We start from the raw sequence: 14470 nt of genomic DNA, 5'->3' as shown, positions 1-14470 counted from the left end.
ACTCTCACACCTTCCTGCCTTGGAATATGATTACTGTTCTTTCACTATCTCTTCATCAAAATCCTGACATTCCCTTCATAACAGCACCAGATAGACTGCAACAGTTCAAGAAGGCAGCTCAATACCATCTCCTACGGGGCAGTCAGGAGTGGTAAATAATGCTGGCCTTACCAGGCACACATTCAATCGTGAATGAATAAAATATAAACACAGTTGGAGACAAAACACAAAGACACTGAACTGAGCATGTTAGGTATGTTTATTACACAGGGAAGTACAACCACTGAGCGAGGGAAATGAAGCAGGTCTCAGAGCAGATTCTCCAGTACTGTTCTTAAGAAAAAGCAACTATTTTAGCCTTTAGTTTCTCCATCCTTGCTGGCAAGAGAGTGGCCATCTCAACACAGAGCTCCAGCTCAGGTTCCATCACCTTGGCAGCCTCAGGCTGCATCTCACAGTAATCCACCACAAAGCGGTAACACTCCACTGACTGCTGCAGGTTGGTGAGCTGTAGCTTTGGGTCTGAAGTGATCATTTTACTGTACAACCAACCAATGCGAAACTTGCAAACTAGCGCTGGTCGCAGGACATCAGCTTCCAGCCTCTCTGGAAATTTCTTCTCTGAATTCTTGAGTGAGTCTAAGAAGAGGGTGTAGTACATAATGGCTGACTGGGCGAGGTGGTTTATTTTCTTGATGTTGTGACTATCCAATTCATCCAGCCGATTGGCAATAGAGACTTTCAGCTCCATCATTTCATAGTATGTGTCTGCTATCTCAAATTGAAGCTGCCGGCAGACCAAGAGGTAATACTGTGGGTTTAACTCTGTATAGACTGCTTCCAGCATGTCAATGCGCCGTTTGTGCATCTTACAACGCCTTTCTTGGTCTTCTTCAAAAAATGCCAGGACCTTGAATAATGCACTGTGATCCTGAACTACCTCAATATGGTCTGTTACATGGTCATCGAGCTGAAAGAATTCTTTGGCCTCCTGCACATAATTTTGCCCAACCAAGAACACATCTCGTGCTTCGCTGAAGTCTACAGGGTAAACGCAGCTCACTTTCTCCTCAACGGACTGGATCAGATCGAACGTTTCACTGGATCCAAACATCACAGCACTCTTCCTACCCTGCTCCTTCTCCTCCTCTTCCTTCTTCAATCGGATTTTCAACTCTTCCTGACGATCCCAATCCATTTCGCCAACATCATCCTATGGAGAAAGACGACAGGTTACAATAAGAAGATTGCTTGACACCATCCAGGACAAAGCAACTCCTTGATTGGTGCCACAATTCACAGATATCCACTCCCTCCACTACTGATGCTCCATAATAGCTGACAGATCTATCCGTAAGATAAACTACAAAATTTCATCAAATCTCCTGAGATAGCATCTCCCAAATGTATGACCATTCTGGCTAGAAAATCAAGATTAGCAGATACACAGGAATATCCCCACTTGCAAGATCCCCTCCAAACCTCTCAATTCTTCACTATCATTGGGTCAAAATCCTGGAACTCCATTCCCAGTGGTGGTGGTCCTCAATGTCATGGTCATAGAGCCACCTCAGCCTCCCCTGCTCCAAGGAAAACAAACTTGGCTTTTTCAGTCTTTCCTTATAACTCAGACTTTCCATTCCAGGAAATATCTTGATTAATCTCCTCAGTAGCCTCTCTGGTACGATTACAATCCTTTGACAGTGTGGTGATTAGAACTGTACTAAGTATTCTCTCTGTGGCCTAACCAATGCTCTATGAAGTTTCAGCAAGACTTCCCTGCTCCCATATTCCAACCCCCTGCTGCTTTAAGCATGGAAACAGACCCTTCGGTCCAGCTCATCCATGCCGACCAGATAGCCTAACCTAATCTAGTCCCATTTGCCAGCACTTGGCCCATACCCCTGTAAACCCTTTCAATTCATCTACCAATCTAGATGTCTTTTAAATGTTGTAATTGTACCAGCCTCTACCACTTCCTCTGGCAGCTCATTCCATACACGTATCACCCTCTGCATGAAAAAGTTGCCCATGAGGTCCCTTGTACATCTTTTCCCCTCTTCATCCTGAACTTATGCCCTCTAGCTCTATCCAGGGAAAAGACTGTCTATTTACCCTATTCATGCCCTTCATGATTTTATAAACCGCCATAAGGTGACCCCTCAGTGTCAGACAGTTCAGGGAAAACAGCTCTAGCCTTTTCAGCCTCTCCTTATAGCTCAAGCCCTCCCGGCAACAGCCTTATAAGGCTTTCCTTAACCCTTTCAAGTTTCACAACATCTTTTCAGGAGGAGGGAGACCAGAACTGCACAGAAAAGTGGCCTAACCAATGTCCTATACTGCTACAACATGACCTAACTCCTATACTCAATGGTCTGACCAATAAAGGAAAGCATACCAAACACCTTCTTCACTATCCTACCTGCCTGAGACTCCACTCGCAAGGAACTGCACTCCAAGGTCTCTTTGTTCAGCAACACTCCCCAGGACCTTACCAATAAATGTCTAAGTCCTGTTCTGATTTGCCTTTCCAAAATGTAGCACCTCACATTTATCTAAATTAAATAACATAAGCCAGTCCTCAGCCCACTGGCCCATCTGATGAAGATCCCATTGCACTCTGAAGTAACCTTCTTTGTTGTCCACTACACCTCCAAAGTTGGTGTCATCTGCAAACTTACTAATTATACCTTCTATGTTCACATCCAAATCATTTATATAAATGATGAAAAGCAGTGGACCCAGTACCGATCCTTGTGTCACACCAATGGTCACAGGCCTCCAATCTGAAAGGCAACCCTCCACCACAGCTCTGTCTTCTATCTTGGAGCTAGTTCTGTATGCAAATGGCTAGGTCTCCCTGTACTCCACGAGATCTAAGCTTGCAAGCAGTCTATCGTGTTGAATGCTTTAGTGAAGTCCATATGGATCACGTCCATTGTTCTGACCTCATCAATCCCCTCTTAAGTATACTTCTACTATCTTTATAGACTTAGAACAAAGAAAGAACAAAGAAAATTTACAGCCCAGGAACAGGCCCTTCGGCCCTCCAAGCCTGAGCCAATCCAAATCCACTGTCTAAACCTGTTGCCCAATTCCGAAGTATCTGTATCCCTCTACTCCCCATCTACTTATGCATCTGTCCAGACGCATCTTAACTGAAACTACCGTACCTGCCTTTACCACTTCTGCTGGCACCACTCACTGTGTAAAGTACTTGCTGCGTGTATCCCCTTTAAACTTTCCACCTTTCATCTTGAAAGAGTGACCTCTCGTTATTGAATCCTTCAACCTAGGAAAAAGCTTGTCTCTATTCACCCTGTCTATAGGCTTCACGATTTTGTAAACCTCAGTCAGGTCCCCCCTCAATCTCCTTTTTTCTAATGAAAACAAAACTAACCTACTCAACATCCCTTCACAGCTAACACCTTCCATACCAGGCAACATCCTCGTAAACCTTCTCTGCACCCGCTCCAAAGCATCCACATCCTTTTGGTAATGCGGCGATCAGAACTGTACACAGTATTCTAAATGCGGCCGAACCAATGTCTTGTACAATGTCAATTTGACTTGCCAGCTCTTATACTCAATACCCCCTCCAATGAAGGCAAGCATACTATATGCCTTCTTGACCACTCTATCCACCTGTGCAGCAACCTTCAGGATACAACGGACCTGCACTCCCAGATCTCTCAGCCCATCAATTTTTCCCAAGGCTCTTCCGTTCATTGTATAATTCGCTTTAGAACTGGTCTTGCCTAAATGCATCACCTCACATTTGTCTGGATTGAAATCCATCTGCCACTTTTTTGTCCAACTCTCCAGTCTACCTATATCCTCCTGTATTCTCTGACAGTCCCTTATGCTTTCGACGACTTCACCAATCTTCGTGTCATCTGCAAACTTGCTGATCATACCAACAGTGCCCTCTTCCAGATCATTTATGTATATTACAAACAACAGTGGCCACAACACTGATCCCTGTGTAACACCACTGGTCACCTTTCTCCATTTTGAGAAACTCCCTTCAACTACTACTCTGTCTCCTGTTGCTCAACCAGTTCTTTATTCATCTAGCTAGAACACCTGCACACCATGGGATTTCACTATCTTTATTAGTCTACCATGGGGAACCTTATCAAACGCCTTACTAAAGTCCATCAACAGCCCTGCCTTCATCTACCAACTTGGTCACTTCCTCAAAGAACCATATTGAATTGGCAAGGCACGCTCTCCCCCACACAAAACATTTGGTCTATCACTGATAAGCCCATTCTTTTCTAAATATAAATAGACCCTATCCCTCAGTACCCTTCCCAGCAACTTTCCCACCACCGATGTCAGGTTCACTGGTCTGTAGTTATCCGGAATATCCCTACTACCCCTCTTGTACAGGGGGACATCATTAACAACCTTCCAGTCCTCCGACATCTCACCTGTATTTAAGGATGCCACAAAGCTATCTGTCAGGGCTCTAGCTACTTCCTCTCTTGCCTCCCTCAGCAACCTGGGATAGATCCCATCCGGCCCTGGGAATTTGTTCACCTTACTAACTTCTAGCCGACCCAACACATCTTCCCTACTTATGTCGATGCGATCCAGACTAATCAAACTTCTATCTCTGATCTCAAGACTCATCATGTTCCTTTCCTCATTGAACACTGGTGCAAAGTAATCATTCAGAACCTTACCCATTCTCTTAGGTTCGACACACAGCCTTCCTTCAATACCCTTTAGTAGACCAATCCTTTCTCTAGTTACCCACTTGCTTCTTATATAAGAATAAAATGCTTTGGAATTCTCCTTAATTCTGCTCACTAAAGCCATTTCATGACCCCTTTTAGCTTGACTCATCCTACTCTTCTGATATTCCTCCAGGGCCTGTTCTGTTCTTAGATGCCTAGACCTTATGTACACTTCCCTTTTCCTCTTGGCTAGTCGTACAATTTCTCCTGTCATCCACGGTTCACGAATCTTGCCCTTCTTTTCTTTGCCTTTAACGGGACATGTCTATCCTGCACTATCTTTAATCTATCTTTGAAAGCCTCCCACATATCAAATGTAGACCTCTCTTCAAATAGCTGTGTCCAATCCACATGTCCAAGCTCCTGCCTAATTTTGATATAATTGGTCTTGGCCCAGTTTAGTACTCTTCCCTTATGACCACACTCATCTTTGTCTACGAGTATTCTAAAACTTACAGAATTGTGGTCACTGTTCCCAAAGAAATCCCCCACCACAGCTTCTAGCACCTGTCCTGGCTCATTCCCCAGTACCAAGTCCAATATGGCCCCTTCTCTCGTCGGACTACTGACATACTTCTCTAGAAAACTCTCCTGGACACTTCTTACAAATTCTACCCCATCCAGACCTCTGACGCTAAGTGTATTCCAGTCAATGTTGGGAAAATTAAAATCTCCCTTCACCACTATCCTACTGCCTCTACATCTTTCCATAATCTGTTTACCTATTTGTTCTTCTGCCTCATGTTCACTGTTGGGAGGCCTGTAATACAGCCCCAACAATGAACTGCACACTTTCTATTTCTCAGCTCCACCCATAATGCTTCACTACCCAAAACCTCCATAGTGTCCTCCTTTAGTACATCGTCCCTGACCAGCAATGCAACTCCACCCCCCCCCCTGACTTCCCTCCCTGTCCTGTCTGAAGCATCTATATCCTGAAACATTTAGTTGCCAATCATCATGCCTTTCCTTCAACCAAGTCACTGTGATTGCAATAACGTCATACTCCCAGGCACCAATGCAAGCCCTAAGTTCATCTCCCTTACACACTATACTCCTTGCATTAAAGTAGATGCATTTCAGGCCACCAGTTCTTTTGTGCTCATCTGCTCCATGCCTGCTCTCCCCTTTATTAATCTTCTGAGGATTCACTCGATCTCTGCTATCTATACCTGATATATGCTTCCTTTTTGTTAACAAAAACCTCAATTTCTCTAGTTATTCAACATTCTCTGCACTACCAGCCTTGCCTTTCACCCTAACAGGAACATAGCGTCTCTGAACTCTTGTCATCTCATTTTTGAAGGCTTCCCATTTACCTTTACCTTCAAGATAAAGCCATCTCTTTCTCTGCAAATATCTGCCCCAATCTACTTTGGAAGTTCTTGTCTAATACCATCAAAATTGGCCATCCTCCAATTTAGAACCTTGACTTTTCGATCCAGTATATCCTTTTCAATCACTATTTTAAAACTAACACAATTATGGTTGCTGGCCCCAAAGTGCTCTCCCACTGACACCTCAGTCACCTGCCCTGCCTTATTTCCCAAGAGTAGGTCAAGTCTTATACCTTCTCTAGGAGGTACATCCACATACTGAATCAGAAAATTTTCTTGTACACACTTACAAATTCCTCACCATCTAAACTCTTAACACATACAGTGTATGTATGGAAAGTTTTAATTCCCCTACCATAACCACCCTATTATTCTTACAAATAATTGACATCTCCTTACAAATTTGCTTCTCAATTTTCTGCTGACTATTGAGGGGTCCATAATACAATTCCAATAAGGTAATCTTTCTGTTCTTTTTTCTCAGTTGCACACAAATAACTTCTCTGGATTTGTTCCACCACCACTACCTCACTAGTTTAAATCCTCTCAAACAGCTGCAGCGAATCTCCCTGTTGGTATATTAGTCTTCTTCCAATTCAGATGCTATCCGTCCTTCTTGTATGGGTCACTTCTATCCCAGAAGTCATCCAAAAATGTGTATTCTCCTCCCTGCACTAGCTCCTCTTCCACGCATTCATCCGCTCTAACCTCCTATTCCTACCCACACTAGCTCATAGCACCAGGAGCAATCCAGATATTACTACCCTCGAGAACCTCCTTTTTAAATCCCTGTCTAACTTTCTATATTCTTCCTTCAGAGTCTCATCTGTTTCCCTTCCTATGTCGTTAGTTCCAATGTGTACAATGACCTCCTGCTGGTCCCTCTCCCCTTTGAGAACATTCTACATCCTTTCCAAGATATCCTTGATCCTGGCACCAGGGAGGCAACAACCATTCTGATTTCTCACTGCCAGCCACAGAAACATGTGTCTGTGCCTCTGACTAGACAGTCCCCTATCACAATCAATCACTTAAAACTCTCACTACATTAGAGTCATTCTCGATTCCAGAAACTTGTCCGTTTCTGCTACATTCCCCTTAGTTTTGCTTGCTGTCTGTATAGAGTCTTTCAAGTTCAGCTACTGTTTTAATGTGTTGGTGGGTTTATGGCTTACCATGGTGCCAAGTGGTCTGAGCAGTCTGGCAGTCATTTCCAAGATGTCTTTGAAGTAGGGGAGACTGATTAGGGTTTCTGGACAAGTTTTATCTGTTTGTTTGGGTTTGTTGCTGAGAAGTGGGCAGACTGTGTTCATTGGGTATCTGTTCTTTTTGAATATGCTGAATAGGTGGGTTTCCTCTGCTCTGTGCTGCAGTGTCTGGTGACTCACTGAAATAATGCTCTAATGCAGCTTTGTTTGAGGGTGTTAGGGTGATTGCTTCTGCAGTTTCGTATGTGTTGTTTTCCTGCAGACGCTGGCTGTACGCTCTCCTGTGACATTCAGGAATGGCAGTTTGTTGTGATTTTCCTCCTCCACAACGGGAGCAACGGATACAATAAACGATATTGGTGGATGTACAGGTAAAACTTTGATGAATGTGGAAGGCTCCTTTGGGTCCATGGATGGAGGTGAAGGTGGTGGTGTGGGCGCAGGTTTTGCAATTCCTGCAGAGGCAGGGGAAGATGCCAGGACGGGAGGGTGGGTTGTTGGGGGGCGTGGACCTGACCAGGTGGTCACGGAGGGAACGGTCTTTGCAGAAAGCGGAAAGGGGTGGGGAGGGAAGGGAAATATATCCCTGGTGGTGGGGTCTGTTTGTAGGTGGCAGAAATGACGGCGGATGATGCGGTTTATGCAAAGGTTGGTAGGGTGGAAGGTGAGCACCAGAGGGGTTCTGTCCTTGTATGGTTGGAGGGGTGGGTTTGAGGGCGGAGGTCCGGGGTGTGGATGAGATGCATTGGAGGGCACCTTTAACCACGTGGGAAGGGAAATTGCAGTCTCTAAAGGAGGAGGCCATCTGGTGTGTTCTGTGGTGGAACTGGTCCTCCTGGGAGCAGATACGGCAGAGGCAGAGGAATTGGGAATACGGGATAGCATTTTTGCAGGATGTAGGGTGGGAAGAGGTGTAATCCAGGTAGCTGTGGGAGTCGGTGGGTTTGTAAAAAATTTCAGTGTCAAGTCAGTCGTCATTAATGGAGTTGGAGAGATCCAGGATAGGGAGGGAGGTGGCAGTGATGGTCCAGGTGGAATGTGTTGGTGAAGTTGATGAATTGTTCAACCTCCTCGTGGGAGCACGAGGTAGCGCCGATGCAGTCATCAATGTAGCAGTGGAAGAGGTGGGGAATGGTGCCGGTATAATTACCGAAGATGGATTGTTCTATGTAGCCAGGAAAAGCTGGGGTCCATACAGGTGCCCATGACTACCCCTTTGGTCTGGAGGAAGGGGGAGGATTAGAATGAAAAATTGTCAAGGGTGAGGACCAGTTCAGCCAGTGAGTGTCAGTGGAAGTGTACTGTTGTGGACATCGGGAGAGGACGAAACAGAGGGCTTAGAGGCCCTAGTCATGGCGGTGGAGGTGTAGAGAGATTGGATATCCATGGTGAAGATGAGGCGTTGTGGGCCGGGGAAACGGAAGTCTTGGAGGAGGTGGAGAGCTTGTATGTATGTGGGGAGTTCCTGGACTGGGGGTGTGTGGGGGGTGGATAGGACAGTGTCGAGGGAGGTGGAGATGAGTTCAGTGGGGCAGGAGCATGCTGAGACAATAGTTCGGCCAGAGTGGTCAGGCTTGCGGATCTTGGGAAGGAGGCAGAATGGGGCAGTGCGGGGTTCCCAGACTATGAGGTTGGAAGCTGTGGGTGGGAGATCTTCTGAGGTGATGAGCTTCTCTATGGTCTGGGAGATAATGGTTTGGTGATGGGGGTGTGGGGGTCATTGTCGAGGAGATGGTAGGAGGTGTCTTCGAGTAGGCGTCTGGCTTCAGCAGTGTAGAGGTCAGTGCGTCAAACTACCACTGCACCCCCTTTATCTGCTGGCTTGATGGTGAATGTTACCTAGTATGGTGACAAAACGTCTGAAAACGAACCTTCCAGCTCAGTGAACAAACTTACATCCAGTACCCCCAGTTCCTTTAAATTCCTTATTGCCTCCAACTGTCACTCCAACCGATCCATATGATCTGACAGGATTTGCAAACAAAGACACTTCCTGCAGACATAATCATCAGTAACATGGAACCTCTCCCTAAACTCCCACATCCGACAGGAAGACCACTTCATTTTACAAAAGGCCTTCTTCGCTCCTTCACAATTCACAGATGATACAAAATTCCCAAAATGTACTCTAAAAACACTGCTCCAGGCTAACTTTGTACTTATGGTTTATATTTTTGAAATTTAACTCAGAGACAGATCTCATCAAGAAAGAACCCACTCTTCTCACTATCATAGATTTACAGGAAGGTTACACTTAAATATATGTACTTACCCAGCCATGTGCTGTGAGCTTTCCCACACAAGTTCCTCTAAGGTTCGCTGTGAATTTTGCTGTTTGTTAATTTTTCCTAGAAACGCTTTGATGCCCAGAGATATTTGAACTCAAACAGCAAAAGCAATAACTGTGCAGATTCACTGCTGTGTCAAACAGCACTGTAGGTTTCTTTTTCTGGCCATGTGGTCACTGCCTTTGTCTGTCTTCATCCTTTTTAAATTGCTATGTCATCTTTTTTCCCCCCAAAGTTCGAAAACAATGCAACAGCATATCGAAAAGTAATTGCTGCTCCTGAAATTCAAGGAAATCACCTCCAACACCTAAAATACCTCAAAAAAAAAGGAGCAGCTCTTACAGCCACAATTCTTTTCCATCCTCCATCTTGGATTACTCAGAATCCACACTGTATGCCTTCTTCATTACTCTATCTACACATACTGACACTTCAGGGATCTATGGGCTTGTACAGCAAGGTCCCTTTGCTCCTCAGTATTCCCTGGGGTCCTTCATTCACTGAGTAAATCCTTCTCTACTGGACTTCCCGAAATGTATCACCTCATGCTTGTCAGGGTTAAAATTCCACCTGCTATTGCTCTGCTTAGTTTATTAGCTGATCAATATCAAATTGTAGTCTGAAACCAACCTCCCCTGTATTAACACAACCAGAGCCATGTGTCAATTGCCAACTTACTAATTATATCTGCTGTCTTAACATTGAAGTCATTCATGTATATAGCAAACTGCAAGGGTTTCAGCACCAAATTCCATGCTACACCGCTGGTCATAGGTTTCCAATCAAGAAAAACATCCCTTAATCCTAGACCTCAAGGCCCAATGGTATCTACGGAGAGACAAGCCAATGTTTCTGCAGTATTTTGTTTCTACCTGATGGTATCTATCTCAGGTTATTGCAAGAGGGGAAATTGCTGGGAATTTTGAGCAAGATCTTTGTATCCTCGCTAGCCACTGGAGAGATCCCAGAGGACTGGCGAGTGGCTAGTGTTGTTCATCTGTTCAAAAAAGGGAAGAGGGATAATCCAGGAAACCACAGGCCTGGGTGTACCACATGGTTGGTTGGGAAGCTCTTGGAAACAGGATTTACACATATTTGGGGCATTCAGCATGGCTTTCTGCAGGACAGGTCATATCTTACTGACTTGATTGAATTTTTCAAGGAGGTGACAAAGTTGATCAATGAGGGTGGAGCAGGGGATGTTGTCTATACAGATTTTAGTAAGGCTTTCAAAGAAGTCCCTCATGGTAGGCTCATCCAGACGATTAAGGTGCAAATGATCCATGGTGACTTGGTCGCTCGGGTTCAGAATTGGTTTGCCCACAGAAGGCAGAGTGTGTGGTAAGGTTTTTCAAGCTGGAGGTCGTGACTAATGCTGACTAGGACCATGTATAAATGACTTAGGTGAAAATGTAGATGGCTGGGTTAGTAAATTTGCATATGACACAAATATCAATGGAGGTGTGAATAGTGTTGAAGGTTGTCAAAGGACAGAGCAGGATACACATTAATTGCAGGTATTGGCGGATAAATGGTAGATGGAGCTTAATCTGGGTAAGGGAGAGGTGCTGCACTTTGGTACAGCAAATGTTAAGGAAAAGTATGCAGTTAATGGGAGGACCCTGAACAACATTTATGTATCTTGGGGTTCAAGTCCATAGCTCCCTGAAACTGGCCACAAAATATTGGTTAAGGTGGCGTATGGCATCTTTGCCCTTATCGGTGGGGAATATTGAACAAGAGTCAGGAAGTCATGTTGCAGCTTTAAAAGATTTTGATTAGGCCACACTGAGTATTCCGTTCAATTCCAATTACCACATTACAGGAAGGATGTGGAGGCTTTGAAGAGGGTGCAGAAGAGGTTTACCAGGATATTGCATGAATTCGAGGGTCTGAGCTATAAGGGAAGCTAGAAATACTTGAGTTGTTTTTTATGGAGTTGCAGACTTGAAGAAGTCTACAAAATTACGAAGTGCATAGACATGGTTGACGGTCAGAGTCCTTTTCTCCAGAGTTGAAATATGCAGCATTATAGGGCATGCATTTAAGGTGACGGGGGAAAGTTCAAAGGAGATGTAAGAGGCAAGTATTCTTTTAAATACAGACAATGGTAGGAGTCTGGAATGCTCTCCCATAGGTGATGGTGGAGGCAGATATGAATGGACTTTTTGATAAGCACATGAATATGCAAGGAATTGAGGGATAGGCAGGCAGAAGGTATTAGTTTACTTTAGCATAATGTTTGGCACAGCATCGTGGACTGAAGGGCCTGTTCCTATGCTGTGCTATTCTATGTTCCTTTGCAAACCAATTTTAGATGAAGGCTGCCATTTTGTCTTGGATTCCATGAGCCGTTGGAACAAAGTGAGATCTCATCAAAGGCCTCACTGAAATCCATATGAACCACAACTGGGAGGAGTTGATGGCCTAGTGGCCTATCACTGGACTGTTAATCCAGAGACCCAGAAAACGTTCTGGGGATCTGGGTTCGAATCCCACCAAGGCAGATGGTGGAATTTGAATTCAATTTTAAAAAATCTAGAATTCAGAGTCTAATGATGACAATGAATAGATTGTCAGGAAAAACCTATCTGGTTCATTACTGTCTTTTAGGGAAGGAAACTCCTATCCTTACCTAGTCTGGCCTACATGTGACTCTCTCAACTGCCTTTGTGGCAATTAGGGATGGGCAATAAATGTTGGTCAGCCAGTGATGCCCTCAGCTCATGGACAAATAAAAAATAAACTACCCTCATCAATATACTTAGTCATCTTTTCAATAAACTTAATTAATTAAATCAATCAGACAGGATCGCCCTCGAAGAAATCTGTGCTGACTATCTCTTTCCAAGTGTTGATTAATCCAGCCCCTTAAATTTTTTTCAATAATTTCCCTACCATTGATGTCAGACTAACTGGCCAACTAATGTTTCTGGCAGGTCAATGCACTTCTTATGCACCTTACAATGCCTCTCTTGGTCCTCTTCAAAAAATGCCAGGGCCTCGAATAATAAACTGTGATTCTAATCCACCTCAATGCTCCATCATATTCGTGGTCATCGAGCTGAAAGAATTCTTTGGCTCCTACGTAAGTTTTGCTGAAGTCTACAAGGTAAATGCAGCTCACCTTCTATTCAACAGACTGGATCAGATCGAACGTTTCACTGGATCCAAATAACACAGCACTCTTCCTCCCCTGCTCCTTCTCCTCCTCTTCTTTCTTTAATTAGATTTTTAACTCTTCCTGATGATCCCAATTCATTTCGCTGACTAACTGACCAGTAATTACCTGATCCATCCCTTCTTGAACAAAGGAACCAAATTAGCTATCTTCAAATCATCTGGCACTTCATCAATGGCCAAAGTATTAAATATTTCCGCCAGCGCCCCAGCAATCTTCCTCGTCTCCCATTACAGCCTGGGATACATCTCATCAGACCCTGGGGATTTATGCACTTTTATGCTTGCTAAAACATCTAATACTTCTTCCATTCTAATATTAACATGCTGTAGAACATCACCATCCCATTTGAAATCTCCAGATGCAATGTCGTTATCCTGCAGGAATACTGTGCGAACTTTCCCCAATTCTTAGCCATTTTTTCAGGGAAGTCAAGGGAATGCTGTCCTCTTACACTCTCCAGCTCATCTTATAGAAGTTTAAGGCCCTATCACTAAGATCACAGGTTTTTCTCTGTAACAGAGAAACACAAAGTTTTAGTTACTCAATCTTCCCATTGCAGATACCTCGAGCAGCTTGCGCGAGTCCTGCAGCAGATTGAGACAATACTTTATCCAACACCGGGCTACTTCTGCCCTCTTCTGCTGGAGCTGGTCACGATGGTCTTTCTCCTCTTCACCTATGTGCAGATAAATGACAGGTTTAGTGTTTCTCAATGACTCCAACCTGCAAGGTTAAAAATCACAACACCAGGTTATAGTCCAAAAGTTTACTGCTCCTTCATCAGGTGGTTGTGGAGTATCATCCATCCTGCAAGTCACCCATGAAGTAAAGACTGGAGGAAGTGATCTCTAAACAGTTTTGGATAATTTGAGATTAAAAAGGCATGAGTCACTACAAGTAGCTCTGGGACATTGCAAAAATGAAGTATTCTCACAGAAACTGTGAAAATGGGATAAGGATCATACCACTCTGGGATTGGGCAGGGTCCATGCTGCTTCAGGAGCACATTTAGAGAGGACACAGCACACAACTGGAAAAACACTGCCATAGTTGAAGCTTCAAAGGCTCTGAACATTGCTTATATGCATTCTTGTCAATAATATGAAACCATTACTGGATAATGAAACTTACTTTCCTCGGCAGGAGATTCTGAGAATGTTCCACCTGCCTGGTTGATGATTACATTGGCGGCAGCGAGGCACAAACGACCTTCCATGTAAAGCTGCTGCTCAAGAAAACACAGACAGCCTGTAAGTTTAAGCTGAACTTTAGAACACTCAGTGCAACATTCAGACTGGGCCTGCAGGACTAAGTTTGTTCTACAGTCTGCATTTAGCCCAATCAGTGTACTGACCGTGACTAGCAGCCCCAGCGCGGGAATCAGCATTCACCAGCTGTTGCACCGCCTGGTCTCCCTTTCCCCTTCCCCAGAGCCTTGCCCTAGTCCCTGAACTACCTCATTATCTGCAGCCCCTCTGGGTCCTGGACAAAAAATGGGCTCTTTTCCAGCAAATTTTGACTGTCCAGTAGCTTCCATGTCCTGCAGATTTCTCTGCTTCCAGTAGAGGTCAGGAGAGAGTCAGTGGGTGCCCAGGGACGTTTGTCAGAATGACTTTAGGTCTTGATAGGAGCTTGGTTCATTCTGAGCCATCCTTTGTGACATTGTTAAATCAGGAATTTGAATGTAAACAGAATTTGGTTCTCAGAT

The 14470-nt window shown here is 44.4% G+C and overlaps 1 protein-coding gene across 1 annotated transcript in view; it reads right to left on the bottom strand.

Moving 5' to 3' along the window:
* Nucleotides 1–241: 241 nt before the first annotated feature.
* kifbp (kinesin family binding protein) overlaps nt 242–14470 on the bottom strand; it is a 60089-nt gene continuing 45860 nt past the window's right edge. Inside the window, exons 5-7 of the mRNA XM_060841822.1 lie at nt 13894–13987; nt 13326–13438; nt 242–1213 (exon numbers count right to left, since the gene is read on the bottom strand). Coding sequence (XP_060697805.1) covers nt 335–1213; nt 13326–13438; nt 13894–13987 — 1086 coding nt within the window. The 3' untranslated portion in view covers nt 242–334. The remainder of the gene's footprint in view (nt 1214–13325; nt 13439–13893; nt 13988–14470) is intronic.

Source organism: Hemiscyllium ocellatum, chromosome 22 (assembly GCF_020745735.1).
Source record: "Hemiscyllium ocellatum isolate sHemOce1 chromosome 22, sHemOce1.pat.X.cur, whole genome shotgun sequence".
Classification (NCBI taxonomy): Eukaryota; Metazoa; Chordata; class Chondrichthyes; order Orectolobiformes; family Hemiscylliidae; genus Hemiscyllium; species Hemiscyllium ocellatum.
Note: the sequence above shows the minus strand (reverse complement) of the source record. Positions and strands in the feature narration are given on the sequence as shown.